The sequence below is a fragment of the Neovison vison genome, chromosome 5 (genome assembly GCF_020171115.1).
Source record: "Neovison vison isolate M4711 chromosome 5, ASM_NN_V1, whole genome shotgun sequence".
Classification (NCBI taxonomy): Eukaryota; Metazoa; Chordata; class Mammalia; order Carnivora; family Mustelidae; genus Neogale; species Neogale vison.
Window position 1 is genome coordinate 18,550,929 of NC_058095.1, and position 21,844 is coordinate 18,572,772.

A 21,844-nucleotide genomic window follows, 5' to 3' on the forward strand; every position below is an offset into this window, starting at 1 on the left:
AATAAGAGCGTGATCTGGATGGAAAGAGAAACAGCTGAGAAGGCGCTGAGGTGAGAGCAGGCTTGAGGTGTTGACGTGAAAGCAAGGAGAGCCGTGGACCGGAGGCCAGCACGGTCCAGATGAGGTCAGGGGTGGGGGCAGGAGGGCAGCACCTTTTGGCCATTCGTAGGACTTGGGACTAGATGCCAGGTGTTGGGGGAGGCCACTGAGGAGCAGACTTACCTCACAAGCGCGGCTGGTATTTGATTTTACCCAAAGGGATAAAAGGTAAATTTTGCAAAGAAAACAATTTTATATCCATGCATGGCAAGTTCCAGAACAGGTTTTTAGTTGGGTGACTTTTCCTAGGAAAAGATTAAGCTGCTGTGATCCTTACACACCAGCCAGACTCCCTCTCCACCCCACCATCGCGACTGGATAATGCCAGACAGTCGACCTTGATCCGGCAAAGCATTTGGCATTTGCCCTTATAGACAAGACAGAAACATGAGCTGCATTTAAAACTGAGCAATTTTGATAAAGCTGAAGTAGATGCCTATGAGGTTGTTCCAAATCTCTGTCCCAGCCCTGAGCTGCCTAGCACTGTCCTGAGTCCCCTCCATGGAGGCAGGGAAGCCGCTCTCCCACCCTACAGATGGCTGCTGGCTGTGAGGGAACTCCAACACAATGGGTGACTGCAGCCGATTCAAGGCAGCCTGGACAGATTGTGAAGTTGGGTTGAAACCAACAAGATGAAATTCACCAGGGATGAGTGCTAAATCCTGTGCTGAGATTGTGAAAATTTGGTTACATAAGAAGAGGGCTGGGAAAATCTGGTTAGATGGAAATTTATGAGAAAGAAAGAGAGAAAGAGGGAGGGAAGGGGAGAGGGAAAGACAAGAAAGAGAGGGAGGGAGGAGGGAAGGAAAGTACAAAGGAAAGGAGGGAAGGAAAAAGGGAGAGGAAGAGAAAAAGAATCTGGTATCACAAATTTACAACAAGGTCCCCTTAAGTCAGAAGAGCCAACCAGGGGACCCAACCAAGAGAAGGGCCTGCTGTCTTCTGGGGGACAAGATCCTTGCTCTAGGTATCCAGTTCCCTTTGGGCACCACATCGTGAGAAGCAGGTGAAAGCCAGGGAAAAGCAAGAGCATGATATCAAATTAGATGAGGATTTGGCAGCCCAGAAGCTGAATGAGGATGACAACCAGAAACTGGAAAGAAAGTGAGCTTGGCTGGGCCTAGGTCAGGCTTCAAATGTGGGGTTCAAAATGGGGGGTTCAGTGGTGGAGGAAGAAGGAAAAGACTGTCGCTCATGAACCATAACCAGTGGGACCGACGGGTGATTCTCCGGGAAAGGAAAAGGGCGCTTGCATCTCTAGAAGAAATTCTAGAAGAAATTCCCAAACCGTCCAACAATGAATGATTTCATTACCTGAGCAGAGGTGAGCCTCCATGTCAACCTGGGTGGACAGGAACACCATTGATTGCGCCCCTGCTCCTGTCAGGCATATGACAAATCCTTTATATCATCATCACATTTAACCGTTGTTACAACAGCCCCACGAGGTAGAGATTATTACAGTTCTCACTTGAAAGGAAGGCGAGGACCAGAAGGCGAAGTAACTTGCTCACGGCTCAAGAGGCAGAAGCTAGTCTGGGACTGAGCGATTCCCACTGCGTAGGTGTTTGTGCGGATAGAACAGGGCAGTTCCTACACTGTTTGGAGACGCTCCTGACCGACCGTACTACCTCTTTGAATGTTTTGTAAGCAGTAGCCTCTCCTCCTTCCCAAATTTTCCACCAAATTTCGAGGGCTCCGGACCTCCAAGAACCCGGGTGAGTAGACCAGGGCCGTCGCACTCCCTTGCAGCTCGGGTCCGCGAGCGCGGGGTGGGGTCTGCAGGGTAGGCGGAGGGCGGGCAGGGACGGCGCGCGGTGCGCGGAGCGAGGCGGTGAGGGGGCGGTGCCCGGAGGTCCGCGGGGTGGGGCGCCGCCTGCAGGGGGCGCTGGCGGAGGCTCCGGGCGGAGACAATCGCGCCGAGCTGCCGCCGCAGCCAGAGCGGGAGCCCGAGCGGCGCGGCGCGGCGCAGAGCTGGGGCTGAGCGGGGCCGGCCGAGCGGGGCCGGGCGGGAGCCATGGGCCGCTAGGGCCCGGCCGAGCCCCGCGATGCCGCCGCCGAGTGGCCCCAGCGTCCTCGCGCGGCTGCTGCCGCTGCTGGGGCTGCTGCTCGGCGGCGCCTCCCGGGCTCCCGGCAAGTCGCCGCCGGAGCCCCCCAGCCCGCAGGGTGAGTCTCGGCCAGGAGGGGCAGCGATCGCGGGCCTGCGCCCCCTCGATCGGGCCCCCGCCCGCCAGCCCCCTCTTCGCGGCGCTCGTGAATTGGGGGTACTCTGTTCCCTGGGTTTGGGTGGGGGGAGCCCGGCGACTTCGGGTCGGCGCTTACGGGGGAGAGGAGGGAGGGAGAGGGCGACTGCCGGGGCGGAGGTCTTGGGGAGACACAATGGGGAGAGCGGGGGTCCCCGGGCTCCGCGCCGCCGCCCCCTCTCGCCTTGTTTTTCTCTCTCCGGGTCCGCGAGGCGCTGCTGCCTGAGCCATTGTCTACCGAAGACACCCGCCCAGGGGCGGGCTGGGGCGGGCGCCCGCTCCGCAGCCCCCTGCGGGTTCCTCGCTCCCGACCCGGGCTGGGTGGGGGCGCCAGCACCGGCTGCCACCTTGGACCCGGACGGGGGCTGGGCGCCTTGAGCTGGGCTGGAAGGGGGGAGGGGGAGTGGGTGAGGCGGTGGGCGGATTGACTGCTCGAATGAGGTTCTTAGCCCTGGAGCTTGACAGCCCCCGGCCGGCCCCCCGGGTTCAGAATTGGGGGTGTACCGAAGAAACGCTGTCGGCCCTTGAGGGGGGAGGGGCTGCAGTTTGGGGGGTTCTGGAAAAAGGGGTACGTGGTGATTCCCAGCCAAAGCGCATGGCAGGGCTGTGGTGGTGGAGCCATGCTGAGCTGCCTAGCTGGCTGTGGGCTGTGCCGGCTGGGAGGGCAGGTGCCTGGGTCCCCGTCCAGCAGACCTCCGGCTGCTCCTATCCCCAGCCCATCCCCGGTCACCCCCTCCTCATCTAACCTTTGGGTAGCCGTGAAGCAGAGCCTCCGGGCGCCTCACGGGCCCAGGTGGGTGTGTGAGGTGGGGGCGGGGGAGGCTCCTGCAGCGGGAGAGGGTGGGAGAGCTAGACTCTGACTCCTGGGTTCTCGCGGGGGCCTCCGCCCACTCCAGCCCTGCGCCCACCACCCCAGCTACCGCTCCCTCTGTCGCCTCTGGGCCCCATCCCTGCCTGAAACCGTGCTCTCCACTCCTCTCCACCAAGGAGCTGACAGGAAAACCAGGGTGGGGGGTGTCTGGTTGAGGGAAGTGGGGTCCGGATGAAGGGAGGGGGTCGGATTTCCTCCTGGAATGAGGCAGAGCTGAAGCCTGGAGAGGCGGATACAGTGTGGAATGTCAGGCTTGAGAAATGGGGAAGGCTCACCTCCGGCCCTAGTCTTCCCTGCTCTCTGCAGGAGGAGAGGAGGCTTTGATGGGTAGAAAGGGGCCCTGGTTTCTCAAAAAGCTTTTCCTTCAAGTCCTGTTCTCCAGGGGAGAGGGTCCAGAGAATTAGCTGAAATGGAGCCAGGAGACAGGGCTCTCCCAGGCCCCTGGCTGAGAGCCCAGGTCGAGGGGAAGGGGACAAGAATCTGAGGGGCACCTGCCTACCCCTTCCCACTGACATGTCCTTCGGGCCTACCTGCCCACCCCGTGTTGTTCCTTAGGCACCCTCCCCTCTTTTGAGGCTCTGGCCCTTGAACCCCAAGCATTCCTTCAAATGACCGTATTCCAGACTCCTGGGTCCCCTCTTTCCAGCTGCTCCATCCAGCTGCTCCTTGCTGGGGTAGGGGTGGGGAGTAGCCAGGCCTCTCTAGCTTCTCAGAATTCCTCCTGGGTAGTGGGGGAGGAGGGGCAGGAAGATTGCCAGCTCCTGGGAAAACCAGAGAGTAGGAAAGAATCAAGTGTGTGCACCCACCCTGCCAAGTTGGGCTTTGGCCTGGGAGGGGTGAGGGAGGTGGGTTCAGGCGAACAGCTGGATGGGATGCCAGGGCCAGGCGTGGCGCTGGCCTCAGGGCTGGAAGCTTGAGATGAAACACCTGTCTCCATTGAGTGTCAGGCTCACACATGAGGCCCCCCACCCCACGCAGTGACCACCCGATGCCCTGCTGCCCCAGGCTCTTCTTTCTGTACCTGGACTCCCCCAGGTTTGTGTCTCCACCTGCCTCCGGGCCCTGCACTGAGGCCTCTGTACCTTTCTAGGCATGGACACCTACTCCCATCATGAGCAGCAAGGTAGGGGTGAGCCAGGTTCTTGAGGGAGGGGCCATGCTGAGTGGGAAGAAGTAGATGATGCTGTGGATCAGAGAGGCTGCCTGGGGAAACCCGTGAGAACAATTCTAGGCCTGATCCCTGCCTGGTCACCCCATCTGAGCTCAGGACACCTGCACACCCATCCTGGCCAAGCTCTCCTGGGGCTGGGAGCAGAGACAGCTGGACTTCCCTTCCCAGGCCTCTCCACACCAGTTTCCCTTGGGCCTGGGTCGGCCCCCCCAGATCTCCTTCCCCTTGCCGGGGCCCCAGCTCTCTGCCCATCTCCTGGGAGGAATGAGGGCGTTGCCATGGTGACTGACTTGTAGCTGACCAGCTGGGAGGGGGCAGGCAGTCCCTGTGAGGGGGAGGGCTTAGGGGTTGGGGTGAGTCCCTAAATCTGAAAGGAATCAGGCTTGAGCAAAGGATTCTGGGAAAAGGATGAATAAGGGGAAAGACCAGCTTCCTAGTGTCCCCTTCTCAGCTTTTTCTTCAAAACCAAAGCTCTGACCCAGCCCCCCTTGCAACCCTTCTCATTGGATGAATTCTGACCTCTCTCCTCTCCATCCGTAGACCCTTGGTCCTCCGCTTATTCCTCGTTTCTCAGCCCTCTTCTCTCTTCTCTCTCCCCTCCCTGACACCAGCCCTATGGGGTCCAGTGGTTAAGAATTTGGGTCTAGGAGCACCTGGGTGGCTCAGTCGTTTGGGCATTTGCCTTCGGCTCAGGTCATGATCCTGGGGTCCTGGGATTGAGCCCCGTATCGGGCTCCCTGCTCGGTGGGGAGCCTGCTTCCCCTTCTCTCTCTGCCTGTGGTTTCCACTGCTTATGCAAGCGCTCTCTCTCTCTCTATCTGCCAAATAAATAAAATCTTTAAAAAATAATAATAATTTGGGTCTAGAGGCAGACTGCCAGGTCTGGATCCCATCCCCCCCTCCCCTGCCACCCACGGACAGCGGCAGGGCGAATATCTAAACTCTGAGCCTCAGCTGCTTTATCTGCAAAATGGGCTTCAGAACATATTTTATGGGGTCTAATGCATCATTGACTGTAAGACGCACCATTATTTCATGTGCCAGGAAGAAAAGAAAAAAAAAATACTGCCAATCCTGATGATGATATCCTCAGTGAGAAGCATATTCTGAGTTCAAAAATGTAAAAATGTGGGAAAGTGCGTGAGTGAGACTTGAAATATGGTAGTGGAACCACCTGTCTCACAGGCTGATGTGGGGTTTAAAAGAGGGCGCTAGCCGTGCTGACTCTTCCAGAGTCTTGTCTAGCCTGGGCCCCAAAGCCGCTCCCAACCCACAGCCTCCTCCTCCTCCGATCTCGGGACTCCCCCCAGTTCTCTTTCCCACCCCCGTCCCTCCTCACTCTCCTCACCCCATCTTGTCCACAGAGATCCTGATCAAGGTGCAGGTATATGTGAGCGGGGAGCTGGTGCCCTTGGCCCGGGCCTCCGTGGATGTGTTTGGGAACCGGATGCTGCTGGCCGCTGGCACCACGGACTCGGAGGGCGTGGCCATACTGCCCCTCAGTTACCGCTTGGGCACCTGGGTGCTGGTCACTGCTGCCCGCCCTGGCTTCCTCACCAACTCTGTGCCCTGGCGTGTTGACAAGCTGCCCTGTGAGTGCAGGGGCAGGCGGAGGGGGGGCGGGCAGCAGCTGACCCCATCAGCCCCTTCCCAAAATAGCCCTTGGGGGTGGAGGGGGCAGGCTCTCCAGCAGCTGCTGCCCGGACTGGGGTACGCAGAGAGGGCTGAAGGAGGATGAAGTCACTGGGATTCAGATGGAGGGAGTGCCCGGCCCTGGGGTTGGGGGGGTGGGAGGCCTTTTTCTGGAGCTGATGGGCCACCCCTCCCACAGTGTATGCTTCAGTCAGCCTCTACCTGCTCCCGGAGCGGCCGGCCACCCTCATCCTGTATGAGGACCTGGTGCACATCCTTTTGGGCTCTCCTGGTAAGGCTCCTCTTTAACCCCCCAAATCATGCCCACCCCTCTTCCTTCCCTCTGACCTGGGTATAGAGAGCTCCACTCTTCTACATATGAGTACTGGGTGCCCTTGAGCAAGTCACCTAACCTCTCTGAGCCTTAGTTTGTTCATCTGTAAGATATGGATATTATCTATAATATCATCAATTGGAGCTATATCATCAAATTGAAGTAAGGATTAAATATCAAGTATGAAAAAACAGCACGGAAGGTGGTCAATAAATGTTTTTGTTATTGGGGCTTCTCGTGGTTTCTATTCTCCCTCTACTCCTACCATTAGCATTCCTGTTCCCTGCCGCCTGTTTCATCAGTGGATCTACACATACTACTTGTGCACCTACTGGGTGCCTGGCAATGTTAGAAGACCACGGGAGGGTCATTCCATAGGAACTGAGCAATTCTCAAGGGCAAGGCCTAGACCAACACCACAGTATATGCTCACGGCTCCGGTCTCACCAAACCAATCCTTAACTGCGCCAGGCATTGTGTCTGGTGCTGGGGAACAATGGGAAGGAAGAACAGACCCACTCCCTGTCTTGTGGAGTTCATGGACAAGTAGGACGACAGACAAACACGTCGCTACCAACCCGGAACTAATTATAAGGCAGGCGGAACAGTGGAGTAGAGGGCAGCGGGCTTCAGCACGGAGACAAGCCTGACCTGTGAGTGTAGCAGGGCAAGAGAATTTGGGGAAGGAAGCTACGGGACCTTGTGGGCTGAAGAATTAAAGGGGGGCACAGACACCTGCACTGGAGAGGAATCAAGATGCAGGGGGAGAAGGGGACAGCCAGAGTGCAGGGGGGCGCCTGACTGGCTCTGCAGGAGGGGTGCCTGGTGCAGGCTGGTTGATCTGGCTAGTACTAGGGAGTCATGGTGGGCTTGGGAGAGAGAGAACCTGCCTCCCCAATTTATATTCTTAGCTTGAGTCCTTGTCTCCAAGGTGCTCGTTTGCCTGTCTTCATCTCCCTGGTCCTGAACCAGAGGCTTCTAAACTGTCCTTGGAGGTTTCTACAATGCCAAGTGAGGGGTGCGGGGCTGGCTCAGTCAGTAGAGTGTGCAACTCTTGATCTCGTGAGTTCAAGCGCCACTTTGGGGCATGGAGCCTACTTTCAAAAGTAATAGTAAATAAATAATAAAATAAAAGGCCAAATAATCCTTTTGTGGCCCCTGGCTTACGACCGTCCCATGGCTCCCATGGCTTTCAGAGTAGAGCTTCGAGTCCTTCACAAAGCTGACCACACCCTGTGGGGTCTGCCACTCAGTCACCCGTGTCCGTGGACCAGCCCACTGCCCTGTGCCTTTGGGCCTTTCTCTCCTCCGTTCTCTTGGAGGTCCCTTTGCACCTTCCTGTGGGAGTCTTACTCATTCTCATCCTGCAAGACTCCATTGGGTACCACCTGGGTGGCTCAGTGGGTTAAAGCCTCTGCCTTTGGCTTAGGTCGTGATCCCAAGGTGGCTTAGGTCGTGATCCCAGGGTCTTGGGATCGAGCCCTGCATGGGGCTCTCTGCTCGGTGGGGAGCCTGCGACCCTTCCTCTCTCTGACAGCCTCTCTGCCTCCTTGTGATCTCTCGCTCTGTCAAATAAGTAAATAATCTTTAAAAAAAAGACTCCATTGGGCCTTCCCCAGCTGGGTGGGCCAAGTGCACTTGGCACCCCACCATTTTAATAACAAGTTAGGATGGAAAGGTGCTGAGAAGATGGGCCAGCACACTTCCTGGGTTTCCGTCGGGCTCCAGGACTGTGACCTTGGGCAAGTCGCTCAACTCTGGCCTCCATTTCTTCGTATATACAACAAGGTCGATAATGAAAGCACCTACTTCAGGGCCTTTGTACTAATTACAGGGATTAACACAGAAAGACTTAGATGGTGTCCAGCGTATCTCAAAGCTTAATACATGTTAGCTACGACCATATTGTATTAGAATTCTGTTTATACGCCCCCTCCACTCCAAGACAGACAGACAGACACACACACTCACACACAAAACCTAAGCTGTGTAATACAGGAGCCACTAGCAACATGTGGCTATTTAAATAAATTAAAAGTAACATTAGTTTTTTAAAGATTTTATTTATTTGACAGAGCGAGAGAGAGACGAGCAGGAGGAGTGAGGGAGGGAGAAGCAGGTTCCCTGCTGAACAAGGAACCTGACATGGGGCTTGATCCCAGGACCCTGGGATCATGACCTGAGCCGAAGGCAGACGCTTAATGACTGAGCCACCTAGGCACCCAAATTCATTAAATTTTGAAAAATTAAAAATAAATCCAGTGTCTGAGTCGCACTCGCCACCTTTCAAGTGCTTAATAGCCATGGGTGTCTAGTGGGTACTTAAATAGGCAGCACAGAGAGAGAACATTTCCATGCAACACAGCAGGAAGTTCTGATGTCCCAGAAGGGACAGCCCTGCACAAGACTGAACTTGAAAGCAGGGAACTGAGGACTATGTCTTATTCATCTTTGTATCTCCAGCACCTAACACAGTGCCCGCCACACAGCTGGCAACAGTCATTGTTTGAGGACCCGAACCTCCATTTTATAGATTGTTGAGGAAATGGTGTTTCAGAGAAAGCAAGTAACTTGCTCAGGGTCACATAGCCAGGACTAGATTTCAGGTCCAAGTCCTTTTTCCATGTTAACATTCTATGAATGCAGTTCTCTCCCCGAGTCACCAAGCTCCCTGACCTTCCCAAGTGGCCTGACCCAGTGACCCCGTTCTCCTCAAATACTTGCTTTCTGCTCTGGTCCCTGGGCAAGCCACAGCAGCCCCCTTCTCCGTCCAGGTGCCCGCTCCCAGCCCTGGGTGCAGTTCCAGCGCCGGGCTGCCCGCCTGCCTGTCAGCTCCACCTACAGCCAGCTCTGGGCCTCCCTCACACCTGCCAGCACCCAGCAGGAAATGCGCGCTTTTCCTACCTTCCTGGGCACTGAGGCCTCCAGTTCAGGTAGGCTGGGTGTCCAGCACGGAAGGGACGTTTCCCCCCATCCCACCCCCAGGATTTAGCTCTCAGCCCCTGTGTCTCCTTTCCCCCAGGCAATGGTTCCTGGCTAGAGCTGATGCCACTGGCTGCTGTGAGTGTGCATCTGCTGACGGGCAATGGAACAGAAGTGCCGCTCTCGGGCCCCATTCACCTGTCCCTGCCTGTGCCCTCCGAGCCTCGCGCCCTGACCGCTGGAACCAGCATTCCAGCCTGGAGGTTTGACCCCAAGAGTGGTGAGTGCCTCAAGGGGCTGTGGCTGCTGGAGTTTGGGGAAAGCAAGTGAGACTTAGATTGGCGGAGGGGGACATTGGGTTTTATGAAACTCCTGCCTCTTCCAGGGCTGTGGGTACGCAACGGCACTGGTGTGATCCGGAAGGAAGGCCGGCAGCTCTACTGGACCTTCGTCTCCCCTCAGCTGGGGTACTGGGCAGCTGCCATGGCTTCCCCCACCGCTGGTGAGAGACAGGGGGATGGCTGGGACCAGGAGCTGTGGGGGAAAGGGAGGCTGGGAGTGTGGACTCCTGAAGGAAGGGCAGTCACAGAGAGCTAACCCCTTGCCTGGCACAGGACTGGTCACCATCACATCAGGCATCCAGGACATTGGCACCTATCACACCATCTTCCTGCTCACCATCCTGGCAGCCCTGGCCCTGCTGGTGCTCATTCTGTTGTGTCTGCTCATCTACTACTGCCGGTGAGTGCCTCGCCCCTGCGCTCCCTCACCCCCACCCCCACCCCTAGCCTCTGCTCATCCCCTGCACGCTGAGGCCTACCTTCTGCCTGGGGTGGGGCTGGGTGCTAGGCCCAAAGAGGCATAAAGTACAATTCCAGTTTTCAAGGCACCCGAGAGACTGGGGGCCGAAATAGGGGGAGAGGAGGCAGGACTACAAGCCAGGCCCCTCCAGGGGACCCCTGGCTGGACATGCTCCTCCCAGGCTCTCACTGCACCTCCTGCATGTGAAGGAGTGCAGCTCCCTTCAGGGGGGCTGGCCCTCCCACAGACACTCAAGGCTCTTTCCACAAACCTCTCCCAAGCCCTATCCAGCTGCCCCAACATTTCTCCCTGGGTCCCAGCCATTCTTCTCATCCCTCCAACACTGTCCATCCCTCATCTTGCCACTGCGGAGTTAGGAAGCTGCTCAGGCCTCCCTACCCTTTCCTGAAGTCCTGGGTCGCTCCCCCCACCCCAAACACCTTCCAGGAGGCGATGCCTGAAGCCGAGGCAACAGCATCGCAAGCTGCAGCTGTCCGGGCCCTCCGACGGTAACAAACGAGACCAGGCCACCTCGATGTCCCAGCTCCATCTCATATGTGGGGGACCCCTGGAGCCCACCCCGTCGGGGGACCCTGAGGCCCCGCCCCCAGGCCCCCTGCACTCAGCCTTCTCCAGCTCCCGAGACTTGGCCGCCTCCCGGGACGACTTCTTCCGCGCCAAGCCGCGCTCTGCCAGCCGTCCGGCAGCCGAGCCTGGGGGCTCCCGCGGGGGCGAGGGCGCGGGGCTCAAGGGCGCCCGCTCCGTCGAGGGTCCCGGCGGGTTGGAGCCAGGCCTGGAGGAGTACCGGCGGGGAGCCTCGGCGACCCCGGCCTTCCTGCAGGAGCCGCCCTCGCCGCCGCCGCCCTTCGAGCACTACCTGGGCCACAAGGGGGCGGCCGAAAGCAAGCCCCCCGACTTCCTGCTGTCGCAGTCGGTGGACCAGCTGGCGCGGCCGCCGTCGCTCAGCCAGGCGGGGCAGCTCATCTTCTGCGGCTCCATCGACCATCTCAAGGACAGTGTCTACCGCAACGTGATGCCCACCCTGGTGATCCCCGCGCACTACGTGCGCCTCAGCGGCGAGGCTGGCGCCGCGGGGGCGGGCGACGAGCCAGCCCCGCCGGAGGGCACCGGCTCCGGCCCCGCGCGCCCTTTCCCCCCGGCCGACCCCCAGCGCCCGCTGCTGCAGGGCCACTCGGGCGCGGGCGGCGAGGGCGGCGGCGGCGGTGGTGGTGGTGGCAGCGGCGGCGGCGGCGGCGAGGCCTGGGGGGGCGGGCGATCGGCGCCGGTCAGCGGCTCGGTCACCATTCCGGTGCTGTTCAACGAGTCCACCATGGCGCAGCTCAACGGGGAGCTGCAGGCGCTGACCGAGAAGAAGCTGCTCGAACTGGGCGTGAAGCCTCACCCGCGCGCCTGGTTCGTGTCCCTGGACGGGCGCTCCAACTCGCAGGTGCGCCACTCCTACATCGACCTGCAGGCGGGCGGGGGCGGCCGCAGCACCGACGCCAGCCTGGACTCGGGCGTCGACGTGCACGAGGCGCGGCCCGCGCGCCGGCGGCCCCTGCGTGAGGAGCGGGAGCGCGCGCCCCCGGCCGCGCCGCCCCCGCCCCCGCCGCCCGCGCCCCCGCGCCTGGCGCTCAGCGAGGACACGGAGCCGAGCAGCAGCGAGAGCCGCACGGGCCTCTGCTCACCCGAGGACAACTCGCTGACGCCGCTGCTGGACGAAGTGGCGGCGCCCGAGGGCCGGGCGGCCACTGTACCCCGAGGTCGGGGCCGCAGCCGCGGGGACAGTTCCCGCAGCAGCGCGAGCGAGCTGCGGCGCGACTCGCTCACCAGCCCGGAGGACGAGCTGGGGGCGGAGGTGGGCGACGAGGCGGGCGACAAGAAGAGCCCGTGGCAGCGGCGGGAGGAGCGGCCGCTCATGGTGTTCAACGTCAAGTAGCGCCCCCGCCCGGCCTGGCACCGCCTCCCCCACGTCGGCCTCCACCCCCTCCACCCGGGCCCGCGCCCAGGGGAGCGGCGGGGGCCCTCGCTCTTAGCCCCCCAGACCACCCCTTCCCCTGCCTGGAGAGGGGCCCAGGGGGCTGCGGAGCTGTCCAGTGGTATGTGCTGGGTAATGTCTCGGGAGGGACCCATGTTGGCCTCCGAGAGGGAGGTGGGAGGGGTCCAGACCCCCATTGGGAGTTGCTGGGGAAGGAGGGCTGGGGGGTGGGGAAGCAGTGCCTGTATAAACGTGGCTGTACATAGAAAGATCTATTGTGGGAAAGCAGGAGGGGCGACCGGGCCTCAGCTGCTCGTGTGAGGGCTGGGAAGGGGCCTTCTCTGGGGACCCTCCGGGAGGGGAGGGGGTGCTGCCTGCTGACTAGCCCACCTTTGGGCTAGGATGTCACAGGGCTGGTGGCTGGGGCGGCTCTGGGGATTAGGGGATGTGATGGGATTGCTGTGGGTAACAGCAAATATAAAACTGGTGAGATGAACTGCGTGTGTATCTTTCTGTGGGGCTGGGGGCTCTTGCTCAGAGGGGGGCGGGCAGGGTGGTCAAATCAGACACAGTTAAGAAAGTGAACAGACTTTACTGCAGCACATACACACACGCACGCCTGTGGATAGGGAAGAGCACCTGGCCACAGGGTCCACGGAAATTGGGGGAGGGGATGGCAGCTTGTTACACGGCTTTCGCCATAGCCCCCCTTGAGACAGGGAAGGCCTTAGATTGAGGCCCCGCCTCCCATGATGGGGGTGGGGCATCATTATGGGGGACTCCAGGAGAATTTGGTGGGGGAGAGGTGCTGGGGAGGCCTGAGCAGTGGGGGCCCTCTGAGCAGGGTCCCGAGGGCTGCAGACTGTCTTCAGTCCTTAGTGTTGCCTCACAACAGCTGTCTCGGGGCTGGGTCCCTCAGTGGCATGTCCCAGCGCAGGCTCTCCCTTCGCAGACACTTGGTGCCCTTGGCCCCACAACGGAAGCCTGCGGGGCAGCAGTGACGCTGATCTGCACAGCAGACACCCTGACAGCCAGGGGGAGGGCAGGGAGTCAGAGTCGGATATAGTGAGACCTAGCTCCCACAAACGACCCTGGCTTCCACAGATAGCCAGTCCCCGGCCGGGGGAGGGGGGGTGGCACTCACCTGGCGATAGGGACAACAGGCCCAGCCCCCTCGGCTGTCTCTACAGCAGGTCTGGTTATCGTGGCAAAAGTGCCCTGCCCCACACTCCACGTTTCCCACAGCCACGCGAGAGCCATGGGCCAGGCGGGCAGCCAGGTGGGCCGAGTCCGCCTCCTTCTCGCAGGATCGGGCCTTCACGTTGCACGTGTACCCAGCTGGGCAGCAGTGCTGGCGGTCCTCACAGCACACAGCCTGCGAGGGACAGGGTGGCCTTCACGTCTCTCCACCCCCACCCACCTCCCAGCCCCCACGGAGGACTCGGTTCCCCTGTCCAGGGCAGGCAGGTGGGCACTCACGTGAGGCAACTGGCAGCAGGCCCAGCCCCCACTCAGGCTGGGGCAGCAGGTCTGCCCCACGGGGCAGCTGGTGTGCTGGTCACAGCCCATGTCTCTGCGGTGAGACAGGGAGGCCTGGCGGGCAGGCATCTTCTCCAATCCAGTCACCGTCTTGCTTCCCTTCTGACAATGGCCCTCGGCCAAGCACGTGTAGCCATGGGGGCAGCAATGCTTGTGGTCTGAGCAGCAGACAGCCTGGGGGGGCGGGGGGCAGCATACGATGGCCTGGGAAGCTGCTTTGTGGGACAGAAGCTGAGCCCTTGCCTACCCCGACGCCCTCTCCTGCTCACAGCTCCTCCAGCTGGGAATGAACCTGACCGAGCCAGTGGGCCAGCTGCAGACCAGGCAGAGGACTGAAGAGCAAAGCAACAGGAGTCTGACCACCTGCCCAGGCCAAGACACCGTTGTTTCCCCTCTCCGCCACCCGCTCCATACTCTCCCCCCTCCCACACACCTCTGGGGCAGGACAGCAGCCCCACTCCCCAGATGCCAGTCGACAGCAGGTACTGGAGGAGGGACAGCTGGTGATGTTATCACAGGGGACATCGTTCTCCACCGCCTGGGGGATTGGCAGGCGAAGGCGGGCTGGGGTCCGCACCACCCAGGGCATCTGGCGAGCCTTCTGTTCACAGGTGCCCTTCGCTGTGTCACATTTAAACCCAGCTGGGCAGCAGTGTACGTGGTCTTCACAGCACACAGCCTAGGGTGGGTGGACAGGGGACAGTGGGCACAGGGGCCTTGCTGGCTGCCGCTTCCTGCTCAGCCCAGCCCACCCAGCACTCCTGCGTACCTGGGCGAAAGGGCAGCAGCCCCAGGCCCCCGACTGCAGGCGGCAGCAGGTGTAGCCATCTGGGCAGCTCACCTCCATGTCACATTTCACCTCCTGCACTGTGAGAAAGCCACAGGGGACAGGTCAGCAGTGGCGCGGGGGGGCCCTGAGAAACCCCACCCTTGGCCGGCTCCACAGCCAGAACGAACGCTAAGGATGGACAGTATACTGAGACCACCCACCCCAAGCAGTGACACGAAGGCAATGACGAGTGTGGAGGAAAAGGGGTTGTACATGCCCTGTCCCCTCCATGCGGCCCTCCACCCCCCACCCCTGCCTGTGTTCCTGGAACAATTCGGTGGAGAGTTCCTGCACACGGAGCCGCTGTGATGGGGTCAGCAGCCTGGTGTCTGGTACCTGCATTTGCGGGCAGCTTGGTGAGGAGGTCCGTAGCGTTCTCCTTGGAGAGGCACTTACTCTGGACTAGGTCGCACACAGTGTCCTGGGGGCAACAGTGCAGGTGGTCCGAGCAACAGATGGCCTGCGGGGTAGGAGGGCGGTCCAATCTCCTCCAGGGCTCAGGGAGCAGCCCAGTGACAGTGGACGCTGCCCCAATCCCCCAGTAGGGGGCGGCATGAGTCCTCAGCAGCCAGGCTCTAACCCGCCTGCCAGCCCGCCCCACCCCAGGGGGGAGTCCTTTGGAAGTAGGGGACCCACCAGGTGGCTGTGGGCACACAGCCCCTCACTCACATTAGGCATCGGGCAGCAGCCATACTTCCCACTGGGCAGCTGGCAGCAGGTAGAACCATCAGGACACTGGGACTGCCCATCTGGGCATAAGATCACTGCAAGGGGAGAGAGGTGGGCGGTGAGGAACTCTTCCCCAGGCTGGGAGCTGCGAGAGGCCTTACCTCCTTTCCAACCTGCACCCTAGATGCTCTCCCACTTCCTTACCTGCCCCATTACTCCTCTGTGCGGGGATCTTCTTTGCTAGGGGGTGGGAGCCTGTGGCCGTGAGGCAGCGGGCATGAGCCAGGTCGCAGGATGTCCCATGGGGACAGCAGTGCACCTTGTCTTCGCAGCAAGAAGCCTGCCGAGAGAAGCTTCCAACTCTGTCTTTGCCCCCTCCAGCCCGCTGCTCTACCCCGACTGCTCCCCCCACCCCCTATCTTCCCAGACCGGTACCTGGGGCATGGGGCAGCAGCCCCAGGAGCCATCTCGCATAGTGCAGCACGTGGAGGAGTTGGGGCATTCGAACCGGCTGTCAGGGCACTGGATGGCACCCAAGGGGTTGGTATCTATGGATAGGACGACCCAGGATCCCGTCAACCCAGTTAGCGAAGGCCATCATCCCCATTACCTGCTGACACCCCGGCCTGCAGGCCCAGCTGAAGGGGGCTGGTGGTCCCACACTAGGGCTCAGCGCTCTCCCAGGCACCCCTAACCCACTCTCCCCACCAGCCAGTCCTTGCCTCAGCAGTATGGCCCGAGGCCCGACTCGGCTGCCCTTAAACCAGCCCAGCTTGGCCTCTCTCCACCCTCCCAAAGCTTGGCCTGGGGCCTGGAGTCTGGCATTCTCTCTCCTGCTCCTTCCTGGCCTCGCGCTCTTCCTCCGTCCCGAGCAAAGGGGTTGCTTAGTACAGATGCCACAGGAATGAGGGCACAAGGGCAGGAACCAGGTCACCCAGCTGGCTGGATTCCTGGGCTGACCAGCCTCCACCAGCGGCCCATCTGCCTGCCCTCCACCTCCACCCCTACCACACCTGATCTCTGGAAGCAGGACCGCCCGTCGGCGCTGCAGTGGTAGCCCCGAGGGCAGCAGTGGTGGCCATCAGCGCAGGACACGGCCTGTGGGACACAGAGACACCCACGCTGGCTCAGCTTTTACCCGGGGTGAGTCGGGGGAGAGTCCAAACACAGACCTGAGCCCCTCCGTTGAGCCCATGGCACCCTCACCTCTGGGAACGGGCAGCAGCTGGAGGTCCCAGAGACGGTGAGGAGGCAGGAGTAGCCAGGAGAGCAGTGGGCATCTACCCGGCAGGGGCGCCCCAGCTGCCTGCTCAGCACTGTGGGCCACTGGCCCTGGAAAGTGAGAGATGACAGAATGAAGGACCCAAGCCCGGCCTCTTCCTCTGGCCGCGCCAAGATGCCCCTTCGGGAGATCCCAGCCAGCTCTTGCCTGGGCCGCAGGGCGCTCACCGGAACAGGATGGCAGCAACTGTAGCTCGCTCCTCCTGGGTCCAGGCAGCAGGCCCCAGGGCAGAACTGACCATCTGGGCACTGTGTTCCAGCCACCAGCCCTGCCACTAAGGCCACCCAGCTCACCACGGTCCACATGGTCTGCCTGCAAAATACCAAGAGGCATCTGGCAACGAGCTGAAGCCCATGCAACCCTGGATTCGGGGGCCAGTCACTCCCCCAGGTGCAGGCCAGATACCACCCGAGCCTCCTGATCCAGGCAGGAAGAGAGATGTGGGGCCCGAGATTCAGTTTCCTGTGTGTGTGTTGACTTGTGCACCCACGTGTGGACAGTGATGAGCATGGACACAAGGATGGGTGTCAGTCTGCGTCCTCAAAATGTGGCCACATGCCTCAGTCTCTGCGGGTGAGTGTGTAAAGACACAGGTGTGTGAAAGGAGAATTTGCGGGTCTTGTGGGTCTGGTCTGTAGGGATATGGGTCACCTCCATGGAGTGGGTGAGGCCTCAGGAGCCATGGCAGGACTGCGGTGGGGAGCAAAGGGGGAGTCCCCCTTGAAGAAAACACAGGGTTGCACTTCCCTCCCCAGCTGATGCTGTGTTCACACCTGCCAAGGCCTGTTGGGGGGAAGGGGTGTCACATGATGACATGGGAAATCATGGGGTTGAGAAAGTTGTGAAAAGGGAAGTGTGGTAGCCAGTGGAATCTGGGCTGCCGTCCCCAGAGGCGAGCCACACCTGCCCCCCAACCGTCCCCAAACCACCCAGGGAAGGGGTGCACAGGCTGGGACAGCCTTTGAGACACCTGTGTTCTCAGGGCCCCCCAATACCACCAGACCCTTTCAGATTCCCCAGACATACCACCCCAACCCCTGCCCAAACTCTGCCTCTCCCCCTACCTGGAAGCCAAAACTCAGCAGTACGGGGAGAGGACGATATAAGCCCACCCCGCCACACCAGCAGAAGGAACCGATTATGAAGCTCTGTGGGGAGTAGTCTTTCACTTCTTAAATGACTCTTCCCCAACTCACACAGACTCACTAGTTCAATGGGAAGGGCCCAGGAGATGTTACCCTGCCTGGTAATGTTTGTGGAGCTTCTCCTGGCCCAATTACAATCCTATTTTCTTCCTTCCTTGCAACAATCATCCAAAGTAGTCGTAATACATTTACTTTTCAAAGGAGGAAACTGAGGCTCAGAGAAGGAACATCGCATGTCATATATCCAGTCATGGAGATGACAGGCTTTGAGGGCTGCAAAGCATACTGGACCTGGGTTCATGTGACAAAGTGGCACCATGGACTGTGCCCGGAAACGGACCCCAGACCCGGGGGGAGAGTAGAGGCCTGGGGTCCAAGCAGAGGTGGGATACAGAACCATTTTCTGAGCAGGTAGACAAGGGAGGACAGAAACGAGAAGCTCGGGGGCTGCCGGGATACTGCACTTGGGTGCTAGTCCTCAAATCACCACCACTGATGGTGAGAGCCTCAGAAATTGCTGTCTCTGGGGCTCAGTTCCTCCATGAGTCTCTGTGTGGACACTGACACTAGGTGTGGTGAGGACTTACACCCACCCAGTCATTAGCATCCTTCTCTCCCTCACCTGGCTCTCTTCAGTGCCCCATTCTCAGCTCAGACCATTACGAGGAGGCCCCCGACTGACTGGTACTGGACCTTGGCCCCTTTCACCCTCCCCTTTACACCCACAGCTCCCAGGCAAGGCTGGTCCCACCTGCTACTTGGGAGTCAAACCTCAACCCTCCAGAGGCTGTCCCACTGTCCTGGGTTGGCCCAGAAGGGGTGCCTATCTGCACAAATCTGGGTCCACAGGGCACCCTAGTAACATTTATGCATACTTTCCTATCATTGGTGTCATATCATTGGTGTCCTAAGGCTAGGGAGTATAGCGTGTGCTTCTAGTAAATAACTAAGTACAGACGCACATCCACTTGGGACCAAGGAAGAAGGGACCCAATTCCTCTCAGTGGGGTTCTGAGCGGCGGCCTCTCTCACTCTCGCCCCACAATGCCACAGTAGAGAGAGGGACAGAAGCCTCAAGCCCCCAGCTCTGCCATCTCCCACTAGGTGGCAGCCCCCAACTCCGAGTGTCAGGAGAGAGATTCCCAAAAGGTGAACGAACTCAACTGCGAGTGAGCAGGAAAAGTGGCAGGGAGAGGCGGAAGTTGGCTGGTCCCACCCACCACGAGAAGAAGTAAGGGAGAGCCAGACACAACCCAGGCGTTCGGTCACTACTCCCAAGCCCCTGCTGCCTTGGAGGAGGGCAGGGTTTCCAGCGCACTCGCAGCCGTCTGAGCTCCAGGAGCAGGGCGGGCGCCTCTCTCGCTCCCAGACATCCCGGGGACCACCCACCACCACCACCCGCAGCAGCACCTGGGCCGGCGCGAAGCCGGCTCAAGAATGGAGAGGTCCCTGCTTTGGCGGAAGGGGTTGCAGCTTCCGGGGACGCCGGATAGGGAGACAGCCGCCTTCTATTGGGGGTCACTGCAATCACTGCTTACTCCCCCCCACTCCACCCCGTAAAACTGCCTCCAGTGCCATCGGACACCCCCAAAGGAGCTTCCCTAAGCCAGCCTTCTCTTGCCTCCCGGCTGGAACTCCGGAAGAACCTCAAGCCCTCAAGTCCGCCCGGCCGGACCCCTGGAAGAAGCGAGAGGTCTGCGCGGTCGCCCTCCTTACCTGCGACCGGGTCCGCGCTCGCTGGGCAGCCGCGGCCGGGGAAGCTCACGGACTAGGGCCTGGCAGCGCGATGGCCCGCCCACCTCCGTTTCCATTGGCCAGGTGTCCGGGCTGTGGCGCTCCTACTGGCTACTGGTCGACGTAGAGGCGGGGCCAGCCTGGAAAGCCGTGCTTTTTTTCTTACTCAATTCTCTTTCCTCCCTCCCTTCGTCTCCCTTCCCACCCTCCCCCCTCTTTTTTTTACGGGATCATGTGATTGGAGAATCATGTGACGTCCTGGCCCGGCTCAGCCCGGCTGCGGGCGCGGGATAGAGTTTGCCCGAGATGGGGCATCGCCTCCAAGGACCGTGACGGACAAGGCAGCTGCCCCTTCCAGGGCGTTCACGGGAATTCTGCTTCTGGATTAGGGACATTCGTGCATCCTGTTTCTACTCGTTCAACAAACTCAGAATACAGGCTGGGCAGCCAGACCCCGTACGGATTGAAGGAGGGTTGTGAGGGCAAGGATAGCACTCGGGCGCGTTCCTCAGGGTGCTCATAGCGGGGTGTGAGTGGGTGGAGAGATGAGACAAGCTCACATTAAATCTAATTTAAGGTGCAAGGTCGTGTGCCAGGTGTTACGGACGTGTGTGTGTGTGTAGGTCAGAAGTGATAGGTTGGCTCTGGGCAGGGAGGAAAATATTTAATTCCACCTTAAGGGCACCTTTTTTCTTCAAGATTTTATATATTTATTTGAGAAGGAGCATGAGCGGCAGGAGGGGAGAGGCAGAGGGAGAAACAGACTCCCCGCTGAGCAGGGAGCCCCACTCGGGGCTTGATCCCAGGACCCCGAGATCATGACCTGAGCCAAAGGCAGATGCTCAACCGACTGAGCCACCCAGGCGCCCCTTAAGGTCACCTTTTTGAGCAGAATCTGGGAGGATATTAACTGGCAGGTGGAGAAGGGTTGGAGAAATGCCCGGACAGGGGGTGTTGGGAAGAGTATTCGGAAACCAGATGGGAAGAGCAGCCTTGGGCAGGGATTAAATGCCATGTTCAACATAGTGGGCTTAAGGAGCTGTTGGGTGCCTGACACAAGGCTGTGCTGGGGAGTAGGTGTATAGTGGAAGTGGCTTCCACCTTTGAGTCAGCCCTGCCTTCCAGGAATAGACATGACCGGTAAGGAGAGAAACGTGGGGCACAGACCGGATTGGCCAGGAACAAGAGCCAGGCTGCTTGGTGCCAAAGGGCCCTGCTCTGGCCAAAATGATAGATGCACCAGGAGGGAGGAGAGCCCCAGAGAAAGCCTGGTGCCAGCCCTGGGAGGACAGGCAGTGTTTGGTTATACTGAGCGGCTGGAGAGTATTGCCGGCTCAACAAAGAGCTGGAGCTGAGGGGAAACCTGGGGGAGGAGACAAACAGCCTAATTCAGGGGTGAAGGCACTCTGTGTTTGGCAGCGGTGCTCAGCGTTGGGCTAGGGAGGGCATGGACAATGCGTGAGGCTCCTGCTGGGGGACATTTGTGCAGTTTCCCTCCTGTGTATCCTGACACAAGGGGGTCCAGCCTATGCCTCCTTTACCAGAGCACGTGCACTCATACTTATCATGAAATGTTAGGGTAATTAGTAAATAAGTCTATTCATCACAACTACACAGAACCAAATAATAAATAAAATAAATGCGGGAGATAAAACTGGAGTGACTAAGACAAGTATCACGGAAAGTATCCTTAAAGGAGTGATTTGTCCACCAGGGACATTCGGCAGTGAGCAGAGATAGCCTGGGTTGTCCAACTAGGGCGAGGCGCTACCCGCCTCCAGTGGGCACAGGCTAGGGAGGCTGCTATATCCCACAACACAAAGAGCGCCCCCCGTGCTCGCTTCGGCAGCACATATACAAAGAGCGCCCCCACGACAAAATATGAGTTGTCCTGTCTCTGTGAGAGCTCAATGTTTCCTTCACACAGCTTCTTTTCTCTTATTTCATATGTAAATATATATATATATAGAACTCTGCACCCAACATGGGGCTCGAACTCACGACCCTAAGATCAAGAGCTGTGTGCTCGGGACGCCTGGGTGGCGCAGTTGGTTGGACGACTGACTTCAGCTCAGGGCGTGATCCTGGAGTCCCGGGATCGAGTCCCACATCAGGCTCCCAGCTCCATAGGGGAGTCTGCTTCGCTCTCTGACCTTCTCGCTCGTGCTCTCTCTCACTGTCTCTCTCTCTCAAATAAATAAAATAAAATCTTAAAAAAAAAAAAAAAAGAGCTGTGTGCTCAACCAACTGAGCCAGCCAGGGGCCTCAGGTACTTCAGCTATTTTTAATTAATGTTATCTGATTTCCAAGCAACAATAGGTTAAAGAAAGATCAGGGGATGTGTGCATTGAAGTTTCTAGAAGCAGTCACTTAGAGTTTAGCAAGGATTAAAAGTATTTAACGGGAAAAAAATGCAAAAGGCAGACTGAAGAACCTAGAAGTGCAACATCCTGGGTACATAGGGTAGGGGCAAACAGTCCTGGATGAAACCATAGGCCTTGTAGGCTTCACTCTCAAGGGACAAGGTAATAGTCTAGGTGTGAGCCCAAGCTTTAGAAAAATCTGAATCATATGCAGTTACTCTGATTACTATGG

At 59.2% G+C, this 21,844-nt stretch overlaps 2 protein-coding genes across 2 annotated transcripts; one reads left to right on the top strand and one right to left on the bottom strand.

Annotated features, from left to right (window-relative positions):
* Positions 1–2,147: 2,147 nt before the first annotated feature.
* FAM171A2 (family with sequence similarity 171 member A2) lies at positions 2,148–12,547 on the top strand. Its single transcript, XM_044247774.1, has 8 exons — positions 2,148–2,265; positions 5,749–5,976; positions 6,216–6,308; positions 9,125–9,283; positions 9,373–9,552; positions 9,658–9,774; positions 9,887–10,013; positions 10,521–12,547. Exons 1-8 carry the CDS (start codon positions 2,148–2,150, stop codon positions 12,010–12,012), a joined length of 2,514 nt encoding a protein of 837 aa, XP_044103709.1. The 3' UTR covers positions 12,013–12,547.
* An 80-nt stretch (positions 12,548–12,627) lies between these two features.
* GRN (granulin precursor) lies at positions 12,628–19,317 on the bottom strand. The gene is made up of 13 exons (XM_044247776.1): positions 19,232–19,317; positions 16,538–16,682; positions 16,295–16,420; positions 16,102–16,186; positions 15,524–15,636; positions 15,293–15,428; positions 15,089–15,183; positions 14,756–14,879; positions 14,360–14,457; positions 14,024–14,269; positions 13,531–13,764; positions 13,196–13,426; positions 12,628–13,075 (listed from the first exon to the last, which is right to left on the bottom strand). The coding sequence occupies exons 2-13, from the start codon at positions 16,673–16,675 to the stop codon at positions 12,938–12,940; spliced, it is 1,764 nt and encodes a 587-aa protein (XP_044103711.1). The 5' UTR covers positions 16,676–16,682; positions 19,232–19,317; the 3' UTR covers positions 12,628–12,937.
* Positions 19,318–21,844: the final 2,527 nt, after the last annotated feature.

Excerpts from the sequence above, each read along its gene's own strand:
- GRN (XM_044247776.1), bottom strand. The coding sequence starts at position 16,675 with ATGTGGACCGTGGTGAGCTGGGTGGCCTTAGTGGCAGGGCTGGTGGCT. Across the intron at positions 16,187-16,294 it reads GCTGCTGCCCGTTCCCAGAG|GCCGTGTCCTGCGCTGATGG; the intron begins GTGAGGGTGCCA and ends TGTGTCCCACAG. Across the intron at positions 14,880-15,088 it reads GCTGCTGCCCGATGCCTAAT|GCCATCTGTTGCTCGGACCA; the intron begins GTGAGTGAGGGG and ends CCTACCCCGCAG.
- FAM171A2 (XM_044247774.1), top strand. The coding sequence starts at position 2,148 with ATGCCGCCGCCGAGTGGCCCCAGCGTCCTCGCGCGGCTGCTGCCGCTG. Across the intron at positions 9,284-9,372 it reads CACTGAGGCCTCCAGTTCAG|GCAATGGTTCCTGGCTAGAG; the intron begins GTAGGCTGGGTG and ends CCTTTCCCCCAG. Across the intron at positions 9,553-9,657 it reads GAGGTTTGACCCCAAGAGTG|GGCTGTGGGTACGCAACGGC; the intron begins GTGAGTGCCTCA and ends TGCCTCTTCCAG.